We start from the raw sequence: 22039 nt of genomic DNA on the forward strand, positions 1-22039 counted from the left end.
ATGTCTTTTTGAGCTCGTTTAGTTGATGATATTGACTTCTATGAGTATCTTAAATTTGGAATATATATATATATAGTATATATAGCATTATAATTAATATAATAGGAAATTCTAATGACAATACAAAGTTAGTGTGTTGCTTAGCAACCGGATATCTAGTCAACTCTGGGGAAACAGCAGACTGGCAAATTAGTCGAGGTGACAAAATGTCACATATTTACAAACAAAATACAGAGTGGTAAAAGCAGGGGTAGAATAGTAATTCAACTTTGATATGAATGAAGGTGACAGCACATTAATGACCACGGCAGCTGATTCAGAGGTAATTCCTCAATTTGTTTGTCTCGAAAAAGTTCATAAAAGAGCGAAACTTGTATGCAGAGAACGTCGGATAACGGTGTCCGTGCAACGTTCCGTCTTCTCCAGACATCTACAATGCGACAGGGTGGACAAGCACCCGTTCCGTCGCCACCTCCCGTCGCCACCGCTGCCTCACGTGCGGGGGCGGAGACTCGGTTTTTGGATTCACCAGTGCAGGACCGTCCCTGCACATTCCCCACTTGGACGGACCGCTCGGTGTGCTGCGTGCAACGACGCTCATCCCTAGAACTCGAGCACAGACCTTGTTTTAACCTGTTTACGTCGCTATTTACAATGTGAAGAAAATGGCCGAGACAAGGTAAGTTTTTTTTATTATTATTTTAATTTCATTCTGCAAATTAGACGACTGAAAGTGAAGTGGAGAAACTTTTTCTTGCTTACCCCCTCGCGAGCAATTTGCCGCCCACAGCAGAGTACAATGGATAACTTGCAATGCTTCGTCACTCTTCTCACTTTGCGTCGCTCGACTAATTGAGTCCACAACAAACATGCTTATGCGGCAAAATGTTTTTTTGTTTATGACCGATTTAATTGTGACGTCGCTTCTGCTTTAAACGTGTAGCGCCACATGTAATCTTCTTTCTATTATTAGCGTTGGAGACCCAAGCAGCAACATCATATTTTACACGCCGTTTGGTCAAGGAGCTCCTGTGTGCTTCAAGAGCAACCAATAACCAAAAACGGAAAGCAAATGTTGCCAAGCCATTTGCCACTCTAAATGACACTTGCAAGTGGTGGATTGCAACTGGGATTGGCTCGAGTTCCCGGTTTGAAGTTCCCCACATGGCACTTTGCTCAGCATCTACCACGGCTGCTTTTAATCGCAGGTTTTTATAACTTTACTACTTTAGTTATTGTCCTTACATGCACGTTGAGATCTTTGGATCGTTTAAAAGGTGTCTGTCCACTGCAGCTGCAGTATAAATAACATTTGACATGGCCCACAACTAGTAAACTCTTAACAAGATGTGCCGTGGCACTTTTTCCTTATTTAATATTTAAAAGCAATCTGGAATTGCTTGATGGATTGTATTTAAAGTGCCCTGTAATGTATTTTTCTGTATGTGGCCCTCAATGGGGGGAAAGAAAAAATCTGATTTAAGTGAACCTAACATGGATGTTTTTGGAATGTGCAAGAAAACATGCAAGCACTGGAAGAACACGTAAACGCCTACACATGAGAAGCGAGGGAGAATCCGATAACCTCAAAAGTGCGACACAGTTGTGCTAACCTTATCTGTGCTCTCGATTCTAAATGTTTGCCACGCATCTGATGCATCTCAGATAGCCTCAAGCAGTGTGGCATGTCAGACAAACCTCGCCATCCCGACCGGGTCGGTTTCTGCTTGTCATCTAATATCTTTATCTGTTCAGCAAGCTTTACGTTGTGAGTCATGCCAATAAGAGGTGAATTTGCTGCCAGCTTTAGGTTTTCTTACCTCCTCGTGGCCTTGAGTGTGTGAGGAACATACACGAAAATAGGATGTTGTCTCACTCATATCCCCCACGCTCATAAGAATATGCTGGAAAAAAAAGAGAACAGAATATTTCCCTACTTAGCCTGCACATACACAAGCAGGATGTCCATCCTTCAAGTGTTTTGACAATAGACTCGGTTGAGAGGAAGTGATGTTCTCAAATCTGCATGACAGCAACACTGTGGTTGTCTCTGTCCATTCCACCTTGTGCTGATCCCATTAATGTAGATTAGCAGGCCGACACGTTTCATATGTCTGTCCATAGCTGGCCTGCCATATTGACGCCGTAATGAGGTTAAGGTGATTTGCCCCGACACGTTTTGTGTCCGACTTACCACTGAGGTTTTGATTAACGTCTGCTTTAACAGTCTGGTGCTAAATTAACACACCTACTTATAAATCCATCAAAGCATGTTGTTTTTAGGTTGGCATTATTTTTAGTATTTTGTGTCTACAGAAGACTTTTTTTTGTTTTGACACTTGTCAGTGGAGGAAAAAAAGAAAAAGACCCACAGAGGACCAAGCATTAACATCAGCCCGTCCTGCATTTCTAATCTTGGCGGGTCCGCACCTTCACTTCCTCTTGAGGACAATCGGTCCGTTTCTTTCCCGTATGGATCTGTGGTCAACCGCTGACCCCCCACTCACCCTGTGACTACTCTGGGATTAAACGTGGCCTCGTTTGTCATGTCAGCAGAGAGATATCGGGGGGATGGTGAGCCTGAGACGGCAGTCTTGCTCAAAATCAAGTTACAAACTGCTACTGGTGGTCGACGTGCAGGGAGAGCTTGTTTCGGTGGCTCCTCATACTGTCCGAGTTAGGAGGTTGCTGGGGGTGGTCAGAAATGTCCCCCGTGGAAGAGATGATCACTTTGCATGATTAAATTCTCTTATATCTTAACAGGTTAATTTATCTTCCCTTGTTTGGCCAAGCGAGCCCATTGTTCTGCTCTGACAGCTGGCGAACTGGACAGAAAGGTCTCCGTGTGTGTATAGTAAACACACACATCCCCTCCTCTCCTTTCCACTGCATGTTTGCGTTCTTCTACTCTTTTCTGCCTCAAAACGTCTTCCTTCAGGATAAAGAAAAGGAGGAGGATTTTAGGGATGACACCGACTTGTTTGGTCAGGAGGAGTGTATGGAGCCCTGGACAGACTCAAGTCTGAGACAGAAAAGGAGTTGTAGAGCCGAGTCTGCTTGTGGATGCTACTTGCTTACTATAAATGTTTAAAAAAAGTGACATAAAATGTTCTTCGTTAAGTTGGCACTAGTATCTCTCACTTGAGCGGGAACTATTTTTAAAAAATAAGTGGGGGGAATGGAATTAATGAATGTAATAAATTCAGAAATGCTAGATTTGGCCCAACGACCCCGTCTAATCCTGTGCCGTTGGCGAAGGCAACCCGTGCCTAGTTTTGGATTAGGGCAGCTGTTAAAGTGCGTCACCCCAAACCTGTTGGATTCCCCTCCCCTTTGCGTTTCTGATTGGCTCGTCACTGAGCGCTCGCTGAATGAAGTTCGCCTGTTGAACTGACAATAGTGGCCATTGTTCTGTCGTTTGAACGGACGGGGCTGCGTTTCATGGCCTTTGTCATGCATATGACCGTAAGCCATCACAGGACATTCTTTCAACTTGGTAACCATTTTGAATCCAAACCAGACCACGGACTCAACTGTAGGTGGCCTAGATAAGAAGGTTGTTTACACAGGGTAATTTATAACTGGAAACATACAGTCTATAAAATGTCATGTCTGGAAAACAAAGTCTTTTGGCAAAATTGTTAAAAACTAGAGATTGGGGGGTGTTTATTTGCTTCTAAGAATCCTGCTGCAATGTTCTGGAGCCAGAGAACATAAGGTGGGGGGGACGTCTATCCTGCCTGACACGTTTTTGCTGTGAAAGACGAGCCCTCAAGCAGCAGCGGCAGTGCAGTAAATGGGAAATGACACTGGCAACTGCTGCTGGGAGAGGTGGGGGGGGGGGGGGGGGTCTGAGATTCCAAACTGTCAGTTCATTCCCAACATTTTATACGGATTTAATCACACCCAATCACAAAGCCTCCTATAAGTACACTTTTTTGTTATTGTTTATTGGCAATATTTAGTCAAAGAAAAAGTCAAATCCTCATCAAAACCAAATAGCCCGATACAAATAGATGTTTTAAATGCCTGCTGAAGTTTTGGACTTTATACATTCAAGAAAGCATCATATGAAATCTGGTTATTTAAAGAAACCAATCCGAAATCAATGAAACAAACAAAATGACCCCATAAAGTAGGTGCACCATTTAGAGAAAAAATGACGCCGACATAATATTATAATTGATTTTCATCCTGGTGATACGATCGATCATGTTGCCTGTCATCTAATGTATTTGCGTCACGTTGCAGGCACGTGGCTGCTTCTGTAGCTTGAAAGTAACGGCAAAGGTTACATTCTCATGGTTTTGCTTGCATATATTAGACTGGGACTATCCTCTGAAAATCAAGACCCCTAAATCATGTAAAGCTTTTCTATCCTATAAAAAGGGCACATTTATTGGCAATGAACAAAAAGTCCTTAGACCTCTAATTTGAACTTTGTTAGAATTGCTGGGAAGAATCATGCTGAAGTCTTTTTACATGACTACACCGAGTCACCTTGAACGAGCACACTGACCCGTGACTCTGCGTTCCGAGCTTTAGCGACCTTTGAGCCTGTCGATACAGCAGGAATTGGAGGTGTTAAACAGAAGGGGGAAAAAAAGAATTTGTGCTTGACAGGTGTGCTGGCTTCTTCTTTCCGCTCCTGTCATCTGAACCAGGGGCGCCCTACCCTCTCTCCTCTGTCGTCCTCTCTTCGAGAAGCCTGAATGCCGAGCAAGACTTGTTGCTCAATCTTTTGTACGCAAAGAAAAGACCCGTGCACACCTTCCCAGCCTTCCATAAAAAGGGTTAGAAAAAAATCGTTTGAATGGCCTTGAAAGGAAATGAACGCCATTTTAGAAGCTACATAATGGTGGCGTTGATGTGTACAATTGCTCGATAAAGCTTTTTTTGTAGTCTAAAAAATCTGACAAGATAGTGATCTCAAACTGAAACTCTGTGTACTGCCAGTCCAAGCATTAGAAAAGTTGCAAATATAGAGTATATATATCTAGTTTGTTGCACAAATATTTAGATAAGCAAGTTGACAAGCGCTGGGAGTTATTAGACTTTGTACACGGCTGGCAAACATCGTTTACATGAGGGAAAAGGTCAACTTACTCTGGAAGAGCTAACCTTTGATGCGGAATAGTTAACCTGGTGAGGGTAAACACTGTCTATTATTGTTATTTAAGATCTGTCGCTAAGGAGAAAGGACGGTCATGACTGGAAAGAGGAAAATGGAGTCAGTCGATTTTATTTCTTTTGAACAACTTCATGTGGTTAGCACTGCCGTTTAGCTTTTCATATATTCGGGCCAAGTTGAATTCAAGGCTGGATTGTGCAACTGGCAGCGCTGGACAATGACACCGGGCTTCATGTTTGCTCGTTTCTAGCCAACGTATTGTCCAGTCCGGTCCTCTCTGTTTACTGCTCCCGGGAAAAGTGCCAGCTCCATTTTGGCGTTGATGTGGAACAATGGGGCAGATTCCATGAGCTATATGCTGTTGTTTCCCTTCCACTGAGGGACATGCTCTCATTTCAAGTTATTTTGGGAGCCAGCTATCAGTCCTGGATGATCGAAGATTTATTTTGTTCCTTTTCAAGGAGAACTCTGGGCCCATTAGACTTGGAAAGAGCAAGGTGGTTGAGAAAGGGCACTTGTGTGAAGTGTGTAGTATTTGCTATTTGTCTGTTTATGCCTGCAGGACCCAAAGGCAGACTTCTTTCGGCATTTGTCAAGCTATATATTTTTAGTTGCCAACACGTAAATGACCTCAGTATGCACAAGCTTCTCCTTGACCCAGAAAGACAAAAGGCCCAGTGTAGTCCACAAGTGCTGCTAAGTCCAACAGAGGCTGGATCTCTTCGATTTCAAATTCCAGGGACAAGAACGATGTTATGGCTCTAGGATAATTCATTAGAAAGTTTTTTTTCCTCATTTGAGTAATGCTGTATACAAATAATGCTTTTCAACATAACTGTTTTATTTTAAAAACAAACAATTCGGGATTTAAGAACTAATGGAAGCAGGCTGTCTTTCAGTTCGACAATGGTGTTAATTTTATATCGATAGCAAACCTTTCAGTCAGACATTCTCTGAGCTGGTGCAGACTGCATTCCAAACCATTTATGAACATTTTCAGGACGAGGCGGGCCGCCACGCTACGTTGGACTTTTGCGCTCTGAACTGAAAGCCGTTTTCAGTCAGTAATTGCTCATTTTCTTGCTGTTACTAAAGCCTCGTCAAGAATAAATGAAGGAATAACAATGACTTTTGCTCTGCTCACTCTTTTTGCTGAAAGAATGTTCAGTCTGAGCAATTACATTCTGATTGCGTATTTGTCATCGTGCAAGGGCAGGCTAATCCTGTTACACTCCAGTCCTGTTGTTCCACACAATTGGTGTCGTACCGGACTTCTCTCATGTCAAGTACTCCCTAAAGCGACGTTTCAGGAATTTCTGGACCTGAACCGGACTGTCTTCCTGCTTATCCGAGCGTGTCAACAAAGCCCGGCAGGTTGACACTCGGCTCCAAATGCTGTTTATTTTTCTAGAGGGACCGGTCCTTATGCAACCACAACACCATGTGCGAGGGAAACGGTCGGCCGCGGCCTCAGCCGTTGACCCGCCAAGCTCGGCTTCCTGTTGGGTGTTTGGGGCGCTGTCAGGGATGTTGAATTCTCTGCCGTTTCCTCGTTGTCATCACAGCGAGGGATTTTAAGATGCAACGAAGGACGCAACATGGGGTACACCGCCTCTCATTTGGATTCACACTTGGGAAGATCGGATTGCTTGCGTTTCAACACTTTTGGGCCGGATGAAGACACATATGTGCGGGGGTGGTGGGGTGGACTGTTTGCCCTCTTGCTTTCAATGCCCCATTATTTCCAATGCTTCCTGTCCAAAGTGTCGCACATCAAGTCAGGCAGGCTTACAAAAGGTCATTTTAACTCATGACTCATAACTCATGTTTCTTTTTAATGTGTTTGTGTGTTGTCATTTTCTGACACGATATAGCTAATCTAGTCACCATGGCAGATTCTTGTTTTACGTCGTGTTTTTAATCCACATTTGGAAGACTTCTTGTTCGGGTTAGAGGATATCTGATTTCATGCATTTTTTTCCTTCTTCCTTTTAACGCTACCATATCCAAATGGAAAAAAAATGCTTGGGAAAGAGTAGCAAAATGTACAGACACTGTTTTCCTAAATTCCAGCCAGCGTTAAAAGGCGAGCGTAAAAACACGGTGCTCGTTGCGCCGCGTAAGGTCAGGGCCACTTTCTTAGTGTGTGGGATTGGACCAGATGGCCTCCCAGTAGAGAGAACACAGACACATGGGTGGATCGTGTGAGGGACACTCCTACATCCTCTCAATAGTGGACTTATGTTCATTGGCAACAAAAGTGTATCTATTGTCATTTGTTGAGGTGATTAGGATGATATAAAAAATATACTAAATATAGAACATCAGTTCTTCCCACACTGAGACAATGGTACCCTTTGTAATTTTCTAGAAACTGGGTTGTCGCTTTCTCTATTTTCAGTATTTTAACTTGTGGGCCCTGCTCCGGTCTCTTTTTTGTTGTGTGCATGTATTCTGCTGAGTTGGCTGTTGTTCCTCTGTGATTGCAGCTAAGCGCGGTGGTTTTTGTGTCTGTGGCACCCGGCCGCCGCATATGTTTGTCTTTGTGCCCCGCTGACGCTCTGCCTGGTGGCTCACTGGGTGCGTGCGTGGCCACCTGTCATCTTATTCGGAACAAACCTACAAGCAGCATCACCTCACTGTTGCCTAGTAGCTTCCAAAAAAATGACATCATTCGACGCATGAATGCAGTTGGAGCGTACACATTTTTTATGACTATTTTTTTCTTATCATGTTTGTTTTCTTCCAGCTCTGATTGGGTGGAGATCCTGGAGCCACGCTCCCGTGAGCGCATGTACGTGAACTTGACCACCGGGGAATGCGGCTGGGATCCTCCTCTCGGCGCTCCCGTTCGCCAGGCAGATGGCAACCAGTGGTGGGAGCTCTTTGACCCGCAAAGCGGCCGCTTCTACTACTACAACTCCACGGGGCGCCGCACGGTCTGGCATCGGCCGCAAGGAGCCGACATCGTGCCCCTGTCCCAGCTTCAGGCCATGAAGCGCTGCAGTGAGGCCAAGCGGGCGGGTGTGGAGAGGCACCAGCATGGGACCACTGGGAGTAGCAGCAGTGCGGCGAGCCAGGCCCTCTGCTCCTCTCTGCCTGAGCAAGATGGAGACAATCCTGAGACACTTGAAGTGGCATCCATCCCAGACTTGGACCCAGCTGTGGATGTCAGATCACAGGCAGACGGATGCGCCAATGAACACAAAGAACCGCCGAGGTAAGCCCAGATAAAGCTACACTTGTTCGTACTGTTAGTGGAGCGGGAATTGCGGTTTATCCTTTGGCGGATCTCGTTACCAGGGGTAATTGTGAATCGTAGAATGCGGCACAGTGCGTCATAATTGCTTTCGAATGTTTCTGAAACGAGAACTCAAAGCATTATTTTGACATTTGACCAGCTGGGTCAATCTCAAACTGTGTTCCATTTGACTTCACTTACGTATCTCACAGTTCCATATGTTGCCTGCTTTTCTTTGAACCAAATTCAGCAAATGGCTAGCAAATGCGACCAATGTACATATTGCAGAGTGCGACAGTCAAGTCATTCAAATATCCCGTCATATGCTTCACGTTGCGGCGGCCTCATCTAAAACCACCGTCTCCTCCCTTCAGATTCCACGCATGCCACTTGTGTTTCGTCTGGCAAACGGCCACGGCAACTATCTTAGTGTCCTTCTGTGTGCTGACCGGCACTCCGAGCTGCTCTGCTCCACTGCTATTTTATTTTCCGAAAACAAATCTAGGCTCGAGGCCATCAAAGGACTCGAAGGCCTCTTGAGTATGAGAGTCGGCGCGGTTACACGAGAGCCAAGTCGGAGAGCGCTGCCTGTGATTAATAACGAGCCGAGCCGCCGCATTCCAGCTGCCTACAAACAAGGCTACCCCTGGTAAATTTTCAAAGGCTGCGCCATGGTGACTTTGGCTCTTCTACACTCTGTGGTCTTATCATTTTGGATTCTGCGGAATTACAGGATGAACTAATTGCTTAGTCATGGCTCCAAAATGAAACTACTGCCGGGAGGTGTGTGCCCACCGGGTCCAACTCTGCCCTGGTGACTCAGGCTTTCCCAGAACCCTTTCTGTCAAGTCCTAAATCAACGGTCAGTTGTGTTCATCGGGGGCTGGTGAATAATTTGCCCACCTGGACTCCAGACCATAGTAATCCGTAACTTGCTATGTCACACTTGACAGAGAAGATGAAATGTGACTGCTCAAAATGGATGAAAACAAACATTGAGACATGCTTGCCTTCAGTCAGAGCTTCACCTTATTGATCGTGACGTGAGTGGATGAATGGGTGAGGGGAGGGGGCGAGTGAAATGAGATAAATATAAAGTTGTAATTGCTGTGCTGGTTTGCGGCTTCACATAATTGACCCATGTGCTCTGATGTACTCCTAAATCTTCTCTTTCAGCTTACATGTCTTTATTGCTGAGATTTCAGTCAATTGTACTTTTTGGAAAAACAAAGCAGTTCTCTGTGGAGCTTGTTCCACTACCAGTTTCCTTTTGTTTGTGCATATTAATATCTGCTCAGAATAGATAAGACCGCTTCAATTGTTTCCAAATCGCACGCTAGCGTATTATGCTAAGTAATGTTTGGTGTCTTTCCTTCTGTTTTCCATCTGTTCCTATTTAATGGAGTATGCTAGAGGGACATAATCTGTTACTCATTGGCTAAATCTCATCATGAGTCCTGGGAATTTGTGGGCGCCCTCCACAGACCTTCAAGCTTCAGGAGAGCTGCTCAAGCTGACTCATGGCCGTTTGGTTTAAGACGGCCTACGAGGTTCACATTTGGGTCATGCTACTCTTTTGTCGTATGGGCAAGTCATGGGTCTATAATGAGCCACTAAGAAGGCTCACACAAAACCACGGGTTCAAGTCGCAGGGTCAACGAAAAGCTTTCTCTTCTAGCAGGAAGACGATTCAACACGGCTCCATGATAATTGACCAACCTTCGATCTCTTTTAGAATTCTTGTGCCTCGCTAAAAAGTCAAAACAAATTCCCATGTGCTTGTGATTGTTCTGGCAGTGAGTCATGTTGAAATAATCACCAGTCGGCTCATTTAGGAAACTAGAGGGGCGTCTTATTGGTTTGATAAAGTTCTTAATGAGTCACATTTTGTCAACGTGTATACGGAAGGGACTCTTTTGATCTGCCGACAGTCTCGAGGATGCGTATAACCACAGTAGTTTTATGTTCCTCGCTCAGCTTCTAGTGTGGGTTGCTCATTTTTGACTTTTTTTCCACATTATGTTGTGCGTGTGTCTATAATAACAAATTTTATATTTCCTTTTTTCTCTCTCTTGTGGCATATATATATATATATAAGAAAAAAAAAGCAACAAGCAATGTGACTGCCACTTGTTTTATTTATTAATAGCTCTTTTCTATTTCTGGTTCACGCTGCAATTGAAACTTTCTAGGACTATTTTTGAATGTTGAACAGTGTGCTCTAATAGGATCTATCATTTCAAAAAGAGCCGGAGATAGAATTTCAAACAGCAGAGGTGGGTCTACTGGGCTTTTGCTTTCTGCTAACCCTTCAATATGATCTTCGAGCTTGCCACTCATCACGCCATCTCCCAGGCAGTCCAAGCTAAAGACATGCGCAGCTGGTACATCTTGGCTCAAGTGGAGGTGTGTCGCTTCAGCTGTTGCACAAACAGGTGGTTCTCGGGAGATGTTTTAAGAATGAAATAACAGCCTCAAATATTTATTTCCTCTCATTGGTTCGTTCCTGATATGTGAGCAACAAATCAAGAGTCGTCCCGGTTCTATCCATCAAGGGGGACTCTGCGGATGTCCTTCCAACAACAGCAGTTGCGCTACGCAGGAAAGAATGGAGAGAGACAGCCTGTGACTTAAGTCACAATTGTATCGGGTATATTTAGTTGGTCGGCGAGCCGACCCGATCACAGCACGGTGGCGATCTGAGACTGTGGCTGCGAGACACCAGAGCCGCTGAGACTAATTGAACTTTGCTGACCGTAAAGTTGATCTGCTGCCTCTGAAGCCAATCACATTACGATGCACATTTTGCAAAGGGCCCCTAACTTCATTTCATCTCATATTTCTCAGTCGCTGAAAGGTCTCACATGCTCTCACCGCAGGCTCTTTTTTTTTTTGCTGGAATGTGACTAAAAAAATGGCAGACTGGTTTGAGCGCCATTTCGACCAAGTTTCAAGATTCAGGTTGCGCTCCAGTCCCATCCTCCCCCAACCTTGCACCCTCCTCGTCGTTGTCATTTACTGAGGCGTCTCCGTGACGATGGCACAGCCATGCATTGTGTGAGACTCCCCACACAGCCACAGAGGCCACTTGAAAGAACTCTGTGGAATGCCAGCCTTCTCACTCATTCCCTTGCTGCACTCTCCCACGACTAATCCCCTCCCCTTCTCATTTACACATGCTCTCACCGTCCTCTTGTGTTTCTGCTCTCCCTTCCTCACACATTCGTCTCCAATTTCCAGTTGGTCTTATTTTCTCACCCTTATAATTTTCTTTATATTTAGTGCTTTGTAATTGTAATCGTACTTGGATGGATGGATGGATGGATGGATGGATGGATGGATGGATGGATGGATGGATGGATGGATGGATGGATGCACGAGTTATTCTGCAAGTTTGCTAATGCTCATCAACTCTGAAAGTTTACATCAAAGTTTTTGGAAACAATGGGCAGAGTGAACACATTTTTATTGATTACCAGCAAACACAATTTTTACATTGTGTTTTTGCAAATGCATTCAAAACGTGACACACGTGACAGCTTTAGAACCCGCACAGAACTCTCAGTAGTTGTACGCAATAATGGACTTTTTTAAATAAGTTGAGGTTTTCCTTTACTTGCGTGGCAATTTCTGAGTTGCTATTTTACCGAGTCATTGATCTCATCACAGAGTGCAATTAGCCTGCTTTCCAGCAGCTACCATTGTCATTTTACACAATAACATCCAGTCTTCTTTTCAAAGCATGTCCACTATAATTTGCTGACCACGCTGCTGACCGACAGATTATGTTGTTTTTTTTGTTTGCCGCCGCTACTTGACGTTAGTACGGCTTTAGAATGTGTCAGATAAGCCGGAAAACATAAGCGGGAAAAAATAAATAAAATAAATGCATCAGAATAATCATTGCTGTCTAAATCACAAATGAGCATAAAAGGAAGACCTCATCTTCCCTTCTCCCAATGATTTGACTGCTGCAGGGAAGGGTCTCTTGTGTTAGTGTAAAGAATTTAACCCGCTAACCGAGAATACAAACGGGAGATTCATGTAGGCCATTACGTGAACCCCAAAAGTTGATTTGTTTGAGGCCTGATTTGGTTGCGGCTAAGAAAAGGATCATTTGTTTATTGTGGTCTCATGTGTGAGGTCTGTTGTGTTATCTGGCCCATCAGAAGCAGAACCTTGATGTCCATTGGATGCGGTGCAAAGTCGCCAGCTGCGTGTTAACTTCCAACCTAATTCAATCATGTTTGTCTCACCTTGTACGACTCGAGAAGACCAAAGCGACCAAACATAGCGTGCTTCAAAGAGTGCAAACTTTCGCTTGTCAATGTCACGGCTGCCCCCCTTTCAACTCCACTTAGCCGCTACGTTAGCATACAATGTCACACGTACTTGTGACAAACAAACAGTGGTGATTTGGGCGGAATTGCGTTAGAGCGTCTTGTTTTTCACGCGTGTCTGCGTCCTGTTGTCTATTAGGCAATAAAGTGTCGTGATGGGTGTCTGTGGTTTTGGTGCCGTCCCAGAGGCCGCGGCTGTCTTGGTGAGGTGCCAGGTGGCACGGACCCAGCTGTTTATAGGCGTCACTTAAATGGTGAGTCCGTGCGACCGTTTGAAGACGAGAGCCAATCGAGCTGCTCGAGTGGTGTGACTCAAGCCGTGGGCCGAGAAAGAAAGAGTGAGAGGGTTAGTTCCAGCGAGGAGGGCTTAAAGGAAGTTTGCCGTTGGACTTTGGACCTCAGGGGAATTGTCGCTGCATTGTTCCAGGGTTGTGGGAAAGGAGCAGGGGGGACTCACTCTGCCTTATTCCCGCCTCCCTTTGCGTCCTCTTCCTGCCGTCCCAAGCCATTTCACAACTGATTCTCAGAGCTCTTGGAAAAAGAGAAGGCGTTGTTGGTTCGGACGTTATTCTGTAACTATTTTCTTTTGGATTAACGGAACGGGAGGTCGTTAACTTTAGTTTAATTAATCAGGGTAGTGTTGAATGGAGAGTATTACGGTAAGTGTGACCTTATAAATGCTGCATCATGTCTATTTCGCACACTTGTCCCATTTGAACTGAACAGAAGAGTTAATGTAAAAGGATTTTTTCTTTTTTATGCACCAGATTGATGTCAGGTTGCTTGGAGTTGGCTCAGCCACTCAACCTAAAAGGAAAAGAATGAAAGATTTCATTTGGGCCAATTTTATAGTTTGGTGTTATTGTGTCACCCTTAAATGCCTATTAAACAGGGCAACATCCTTCAGTGCATACTGACAGTATTGATCACCACCTTTGCTATCTGTCTTCCTCTCAGGGATGCCCCCCAAAGATGGCAGCCCGCACCCGGTTCTAAGGCAGCAATGTTGGTCAAAGTGAACAGCATGAGCCGCAACCAGCCAAGTCCAACTTCACAGCAGCAACTCATCCAGCACGGCGCACTCAACAAAGCCAACACTTTCACACAGCACCCATCCAACATTAAGGCCCAAGGAGCATGTTTAGGCTCCAGCCAAGGGTATAAAACCACGCCCCCTGGGAAAACGGCAGCCGACCCACGCCAGGCCCATCACCTGAGGAAAGCCAGTAACGGCAGCTTCTCTGTAGTGATGGCAGACAGTCGTCAAGCCAGTCCACTTCTTCAGAGGTCGCAGACCAGCACACCCCGGCCGGTGTCCCCCCAGTATGCTTGCGGCGCTCCAATCTACGATGAGCCGGTTACAGACTGTCCCATATACGACGAGCCCCCAATAGACATGGAGGTCGAAGGAGCGCACCTTTTCAATGGGCAACAACTGTCTCGCTTGACTCCCTCCCATAGTCTTCAGAAACCAAGACCTCTCCAGCATCTTGGTCCTTCTCTTCCAGGTTCCAGGCACAGGAGAAGTCCTTCTGCCTCTGACTATAGCCCAGCTGGTCTGGAGTGCATCAAACATATGATCAATGTAGACCCCAAGCAGCTCCTGTCTGGTTCCCCTCTACCTACACGCACCCCCTCTCCTACGTCCCGGCAGGACCTTGTCCCAACCCAGCCTCAGTCGCAGGCTCACTCTTTGCCCCAAGTTCGAGGCCGAGAAGCGGGGGGGACCCCGGGCCCGAGTACACTGGATAAGAAGCAGAGTTGGCGAGCCCTGGAGGCCACTGTGCAGCGTGCTATGGAGGTACGGCACAGTAGGCAGAGCAGCCAAGCTTCACAGGACTTCCCCTCCTCGACACCTCAGGCAACGGCAAACTATCAAGACTCCGGCTACTCCACTGGGCCCTCACCGAGTTTGAGAAGAAAGAGTAGGAGAAGGATGGGAGTCGGTGGAGGTGCGGGAGGCAGGCCCGGGTCAGTGGGAAGCAGCGGAGAGCTGTGTGCCCTCAATGAGAGGCTGATGGCCGAGATGAGGGAAGTAGTCAGTCGCTCCAACACCATGAGGGAGGTGAGAGCGGGACTGGAACAGGAAATAGGCGAGAGGGTGGTTGTATCCCGGACACGCTCCCCCGTAGACTCGCTAAGGTGGTATGGAGCAGGAGGAGGCGTGTCAGCTGGCAGGTGCTCATCCAGAGAAGACATCACCGGGGCTTCCCGCTCACTCAGTACGGCAGGTAACGCTGCGGTGACCCCTTTCGAGATACCAGGGAGACAGAAGAGGACGTATGAAAAAGTGGACACCTTGGAAATGAGCGTTACCAGCCAGGCCAGCCTGTCTTCACCTGAGACTCCCGGACCACCCTCCCAGGTAAGCTCCACCACTGCATAAGATGTGTCATTCATTTCCCAGGGATCCAGTGAGAGTGAGTTTAGATTTGAATCCCCACCACCAAATCTCTCCCGATTGGCACGGTAACCTCCACTGACCAAAATGGCTGTGGTCCCAGCATTACCTGCCATCCTCCCATCTGTCCCGCTCTGTAGGTGTTTTGGAATTGAATGCCAGCTCTGTGTTTGGATCTCTGGGGCCCATGCCAAAGGAGAGATTCGGGACATGGCCTCCCTTCTTCAGGAAGGAGAGACGCTGTGGTCCATATGGTCCAGGCTTGGCAGGGAAGTTGTAGAAGCGAAATGCTAGTAGCAAGTCGTAATGGCCAGCAGGGCCTACTCACTCTGTCCTGGAATGTTCTCAGACCTGCAGGCAAATCGCTCACACACACACACACACACACACACACACACACACACACACACACACACACACACACACACACACACACACACACCGACCGTTGTGTTCTGGCTCACTAGTTCCAAGATTGATGAATACGATAGTTTCCACTCTTGTGTTTTTGCTGTCAGAACTTTGATTGACCTTGTTCGCTGAGAATGTTTAAACTTCAGCCATTTCCACCAAACCATGAATAATTGATTTTTGTTTTATTACCTTCAACTTTTTCCTAATGTCAAAGTTTTGCCGCATTTGCAGTTGACTGAGACGCCGAAAATAGTTTGAACAAATCCGGCATGGAGCTGCTCCACGTTACAACAGGATACAAATTGAAAAAGACAAGTCATCGTATTACTGTAAATTAGAGTTTTGATCCTGGCTCTCTTTTAAAGTTGTTCTTGGCTTTTTCCACATTTGTCTGGATCACTGCTTTCTCCATTTTGGGAGGCGGGCAGTTCTTATTGTCATAGACCTCACCGCAGGGAGGTTAAGTTTAATCTTGGTTTATGTGAGACCCACGTGCTCATTAGAGTGAGACCAGTTGAGGAATTGGATTTACAAGTACTCCTGTCAAGACGCTGAGACCATTCCTGATTTTTGGAGGAGTATTCCCCTAAGGAAATGTAAATGTAGATCATATGATGATTTCAAGCCTTCTTAATATGGCATAGCGCTGACTCGGCAGCCTCGCACAGAAACACACATTGCTCTTCTGCTATATCCATTTTTACTTTCCATCTAACTCTTTTGGCTCACGTCCATCTCTCATTTTCCTGCAGGTGAGCACTCTTGAACTACAAGCTCAGCTGGAGAGCAGAAAGAAAGACATGGTGGATGGACGCAGCGCGTCCCTTGGCCCGCACCGACCCGTCAACCACGACAGCAGAGATGGATGTGAAGGAGCAAAGGCGGCAGAATGTTCCTACCAGTTCACCTACGCCACCCTGCGACAGCCACCGGCTCCAGAAGTAGGCATGGAGGACTGGGCCAGCAAGCACCTCAACATGCACACGCAAGGCCTGTTCCGACGCCGAGTCTCCATCGCCAACATGCTCTCTTGGAACCGAGGTTCCATTAAAAAGCCCATGCTGGTCACGAGCAACCGCGCCATCAGGAAGGAGGCCTGCGAGATGTTCAAGCTGGTGCAGGCCTACATGGGAGACAGGCCCTCGCGTCTGGACCGCCGTCACTGTGCCCTGCTCATCGTCACCAAGTGCTGGGAGATGCAAGGCCTGCGGGATGAGCTCTACGTGCAGCTGGTGAGGCAGACCACAGGAAACGCCACCCCCCGAAGCTTAGCGGCAGGTTGGGAGTTGATGGCTGTTAGCTTGGCCTTCTTTGCCCCGTCGCCCAAGTTCCGCTGTTACCTGGAGGGCTACATCCAGAGACACACGGAGCCCACCAGCGACAAGAAATGTGAGTCTCAGACTGAGCAGCAGGGTGGGTCACCTTTTCTAAAAGTCTCTTTATTGTCTGATAAGCCAGCTTTGTATCATGTAAGACAAAATGCCGTGCAATTTATTTTTCTCCCTATTATCCAGAAATAATCGATGCATGAATGATGGCTGGATTGATCAAATTAGTCGAAGGTCAAATCAGAAATGTGAACTTAATCATCTTTTTTTTTTTACAGTGACTCAGTTCATATTAGAACAGCAGGAACTAAAATTAAAGAAGAATTCAAAATCAAGGAAAAAGCGTAAACAAAACACAGATGAGGAAGAAGGTAGGTTTACTCAATCACTTTGAGTCCCATGATTGTTTTTCTACTCGTATCAACTGTCTCGTAATGAGCGCAAACTATCAGAAACAGGAAGCATTAGCTTCAGTTTCATTGGAGCACAATGGAAAACTGTGCTGGATGCGGTTTGTCCAATGAGGCCATGATGATGTCCTGTATGCACAGACTTGACAAATGGCTTTCACAGAACATTCATTTGGAGAGAGCGGAAAAAAAACCTCGGATGAAAATTTCAGAAGGCTCTGTTAGCTCTCAGTGGCCTGTTGTGTGAATCATATCAGTGGTCTTGGCCGCCTCATCAGCACGTGGCCCCATTTGAAGAACCCACACGGCCAGCTGTGACGATGATGTCATGGCAGTCATCTCCGCAGACATCACAGCGGTAGCCTCTCACATTTTACTCGGGTGACTCACACGAACTGCTCACGCCAAAGTCCTGATGATACTCAAGAACACTTATTCAGAGGTTCCCCTCAATGACCGCAGCACTATCCAGAAATCTCCATGTTAAAAATATCATAATGAGCTCTATTGATAAACGAGCTGCTTGTGGAAAACATTTTTTTGTCCGTAGGTTTTCCCAACAGTGGGCCGTATTGTTTTCACTCGCCTGTCATAGTCTCGTAAACAACCGCCAGATGAAACCAAAGACGTCTACAAAGGTTCTGTGTTTTGGATCATTTTAGCTCGAGCCATATGTCAACAGGTGTTACACTTGCTGGGTACAGTAACTAAACCAGAAATCCTAATGAGTTCACGCCGCATCTCTGTGGACTTTGGTTGCCTGGTTGCAGTTTTCTCGCACTTGGGCTTAAATATAGAACACCGTCAGGGTTCAAACCCTTCGCCGCGGCAACACAGGTCCTCACACGCTTGAGTTTCTGTATGAATTATTCTCCTCGCCAAAATGGCCCAATCTATCGCTTGAAATTACTGTTGAACGGATGAGTCAGATTAGCACCGCTGTCGGGTAGAGCAGCATGGGAGTCACCTGTTTGCTATAAATCTGGAGGGATTTGCCGAACACGGAACACGCTGGAACATGTTGGCTGCTCTTGAACATCGCATTACTAAGTGTGTCCATCTGGCTGCGCTTCAGGTGCCTGTTGCGGATTCTGGGACAGGGAAAAAGTTGATCATGTATCTCTTTCTATGGCTGCATCTTGACTTAAGAAAGTCAAGGTTTTCATTTTGGCGACGGAATTCAGCTCGTCTGTACTGCATCCCAAAACGAGAGCTGTTCTGAATTCAAATCCGGCTCGACGCATGTTTCCCATTGGTCCCATCTGCCTTTGCGTGTCCATACGTTGATGAATCACCTGAACTTTGGGTTTGTAGGTGGATCCTGCTTCTAAAGCTTTTGTTCAACAGCAGTAAATCTGCTCTCAACCTGACAGCTCCTCCAGGCCTCCTCTAATCCCCATATGCTAGAATCACATTGTCAACATATCTCCAGTTACCACTCCCGGTCACTGCTAACCACTTTGACGACCGTGGGGAAACTTACAAAATGTCTTCCTTGCGCTAGCAAGTTTCGGTGTTTTTGTTTTGCTTTTTACTCGTGTTAGGTTTATACTTGGGATTCTGGTGGATGCGGGAGTATTTTGTTATGCTTCTGTGTTTAATTACGTCTTCTCTTAACTAACAGGCCTGCCTGTCAGCACATATGCCAAGTTCTGCCATCGGAAGCTGCTAAAGGTGTCCATCACGGGAGGGAAAAAGGTAAAACAGCAACACGGTGGCTCATGGCGTTATAGGTGGCCAGATGACCTTATATCTTAGAATTATTTTTTTCTTACTTTGATTCACACCACCAACACAAAATTTGTACATTGGTTTAAATAAAACACCATTTTTATTTTTACCATATGAACGATTCACAAGTGTCTCAACGAAGGTTCGTGACATTCACAAGGCTCTCTCGCTTTCTATTTGACGAGTGTATGGTTTATTCACTGTGTGATACTTAAGTTGCATTTGGGACTAGCAAATTTGTGTTTTTGCTGTAGGGCTATCAAAGTTTAGTCACTGGCTTCAATCGTAAAAAGCGACATAATTACAGGTACACTCACTCCGACGCAGGTTAGACAAGCAGACCCGGTGCAGTTGTCGGCGGAGCCTTTACGGCTATAATGGTTGCTGACGGAATCGGGTCATAAATCTGTCATTCTTTTCTTCTTTGTTGGCCGCTAGGGGCTACGTAAGCCCACCTTGGAAGAGGTCGACCACAGCAGACGGGCTATCATCACCCCCTCCCTGTTTGGTAGCTCCTTGGAGGAAGTCATGGAGCGGCAGAGCGAACTTTTCCCAGACAGGAAATTACCCTGGGTGCAAGTTCAACTTTCCCAGTATGTTCTGGCTCTGGGCGGCGCTCAGACGGAGGGCATCTTTCGGTAAGACGCGACAAATAAGCCAATGGCGTGCCTCAACTTGAACGGTGCAGGAAATTTGAAGGCGATTTTGTTGTGTTTTGGTGTGGGTGCTGTATTGTGTATTCAGTGTGTATCAACAATTTTTTGTGTGTGGTCTTCTTTGTCCCCTCACATCACAGTAGCTGTATTTCACTCATGAGAACTGTACTGTTTGATATGATACGCCATAATGTGTGTCTACATAATTACTTGTGGGATCCTCTCAACTTAGTTTATTTGTTCAGGGCATTTTTCAAATCTGCAACTTCTTGCTGCTATTGATAAATCACACAATTTCCTCATTGCTGTGTTCTTTGCTTAGGTTGGTTTCTTGTGTTGTAGTTCTAATGGGTGTCTCAAAAATACAAATGTAATAATTACAAATGGACGTAGGGGTCCCTCTTGTGGCTACGTGGTGTAACTGACGAGTTTTGTTTCATTTTCCCAGAGTGCCCGGAGACATTGATGAAGTCAATGCGTTGAAGCTGCAAGTAGACCAGTGGAGGATCCCTGAGAATCTGTCAGACCCAAATGTTCCTGGTGAGAATGTGTCCATTTCACATGATGGTTTTTTTTTTGTGTGTGGATTTTTGTTGGTCAGCTGTGTACTTAAAAGGAACTTGTCTCACCCAGCCTCTCTGATGAAACTGTGGTATCGCGAGCTGGAGGAACCGCTCATCCCCATGAACTTTTACAAACAGTGCGTCAACAACTGCGACGATCCAGTTGCAGCCATTGCCGTGGTTCAGTCCTTGCCTGAGCTCAACAGGCTGGTGCTCTTCTACTTCATCCATTTCCTGCAGGTAAACAACAGACACACGTGTGTATCGTGTTTAGAATTGTCTCAACTGTGCGTTAACCAACCACTTTCAGTGTCGGTCAAGCCACTCGACTTCACGGGCAAACCAACTGTAGACGGTTATTATGCAAATGAGTTCCACTGCCCTATAATATAAGTGCCTGCTCAAAGAAATAGAATGATAACAAAGATTGACTTGTTGCCAACTATTTCTGTACGAGCCATTAAAACGTCAATTTTGAATCTAATGTACCCTTGAAGATATTTAGGTCACGGGAACTGTCATTTGATTGCTTCCTTCCATGTGTGTGTCTCCAGGTATTTGCTCAGCCCTCTAACGTAGCTATCACCAAGATGGATGTGAACAACCTGGCCATGGTGATGGCCCCCAACTGCCTCCGGTGCCAATCGGACGACCCGCGGATTATTTTTGAGAACACGCGCAAAGAAATGTCGTTCCTGAGAATGCTCATAGTTCACCTGGACACCAGTTACATCGAAGGAGTCGTGTAGCCTCGCAGAATTGCTCTCTGCAGAAAACACTGGAAACTTGCAGAATGAGATATGACATCTTCATGAGAGACAAAACAAATTGTTTTGATCAAATGATACTTAACTATCCAGTTAATTAATGTGAGGCCCAAGAAATTCACAAGTCTGAGCCATCTTTTGGTGACCTCTCATTTCAACCAGTGACATCACGTGATGACGACTTAACTTCATTTCCTGCCAAAAATTGTTGTATGTGTACAACAACTTGAGTCTAAGACTGTACAAATATTGACAAAGGTTTCAAGTTCTGCTGGTGTTTATGCTCCCTCACATCATTCAAGTGTGCTTGTGTGTACGACCGTCAGCGTAGGACATCTCGTGTCGATTTATACTGAAAAGGCAAAGAAGATCGATCATGCTTTTGTTGTTCTTCTGATCACTGGTCTATTATACAGGATTTCAAGTAGTGAACAGAGTACAAACCATTGTTGCTAAGTTTTGCTAATTTTCAACAAACTCATTTGGAAGTGCTTAGATTTTCTGACCTACATTATTCATTTAAGGGCAAATGGGAGATGTGTATTTCCAGCATGTCTTTGTGAAGTGGGAGATTACTTATTTAATTATGATAATAATCTATAAGAAATATTTCATTTGGACCTCTGTTCTATATTCTTGTGATATATGTAATGTGGCTCAGGTCTTACTGAGGAAAAAAAAAAAACGGGTGTTAGATGGGACTGGAACTGTACTGTTTCCAGTCTTCCCACAGACTAAATGTGTCATCATTGTGTCAAACCCATTTATGGACAGTGCAACTCTCAAGCATTATGAGAATGTAGAATAAGCTGACGAGTCCTTTTAATGTATATATCGCATGTAAATAGTATTAACAGTTTATTGGAATGAAGGACATGCGTGGGAGTTACTGTGAGAGCAATAAAGAAAAAAAGGTTTGTTTTTGTTTTTTTGTTGTTCTGCTGTACTACCTGCTTTTTGAACAGAAGACTGACTCAACCTGTGTGTGTATTGTTTGATTATAGGATAATTGTCCAAAAATAAAGGGTTGTTCAATTGTATATTTGTTTGCGTCTTT

General features: G+C 45.5%; 1 protein-coding gene across 5 annotated transcripts; it reads left to right on the top strand.

Annotated features, from left to right (window-relative positions):
* Nucleotides 1-519: 519 nt before the first annotated feature.
* Nucleotides 520-22022, top strand: arhgap46a (Rho GTPase activating protein 46a). Of its 5 annotated transcripts, none has more exons than XM_061291251.1 (11): nucleotides 538-679; nucleotides 974-1208; nucleotides 7881-8351; nucleotides 13670-15077; nucleotides 16280-16940; nucleotides 17134-17226; nucleotides 18890-18963; nucleotides 19435-19634; nucleotides 20101-20192; nucleotides 20286-20455; nucleotides 20770-22022. In XM_061291251.1, exons 2-11 carry the CDS (start codon nucleotides 1165-1167, stop codon nucleotides 20962-20964), a joined length of 3408 nt encoding a protein of 1135 aa, XP_061147235.1. In that variant the 5' UTR covers nucleotides 538-679; nucleotides 974-1164; the 3' UTR covers nucleotides 20965-22022. The 5 variants fall into 5 exon arrangements, with proteins under 5 accessions (XP_061147237.1, XP_061147235.1, XP_061147236.1 ...); XM_061291252.1 differs by having other exon boundaries at nucleotides 16280-16916; XM_061291253.1 differs by lacking the exon at nucleotides 974-1208 and having other exon boundaries at nucleotides 520-679.
* The last annotated feature ends 17 nt before the right edge of the window (nucleotides 22023-22039 follow it).

This window comes from Syngnathus typhle, linkage group LG11, assembly GCF_033458585.1.
Source record: "Syngnathus typhle isolate RoL2023-S1 ecotype Sweden linkage group LG11, RoL_Styp_1.0, whole genome shotgun sequence".
Classification (NCBI taxonomy): domain Eukaryota; kingdom Metazoa; phylum Chordata; class Actinopteri; order Syngnathiformes; family Syngnathidae; genus Syngnathus; species Syngnathus typhle.

Coding starts and splice junctions, on each gene's coding strand:
- arhgap46a (XM_061291251.1), top strand. CDS start 1,165: ATGGCACTTTGCTCAGCATCTACCACGGCTGCTTTTAATCGCAG. Junction 16,941..17,133: donor GTCTCAGACTGAGCAGCAGG/GTGGGTCACCTT, acceptor TTTTTTTTACAG/TGACTCAGTTCATATTAGAA. Junction 20,193..20,285: donor GTCAGACCCAAATGTTCCTG/GTGAGAATGTGT, acceptor TGTCTCACCCAG/CCTCTCTGATGAAACTGTGG.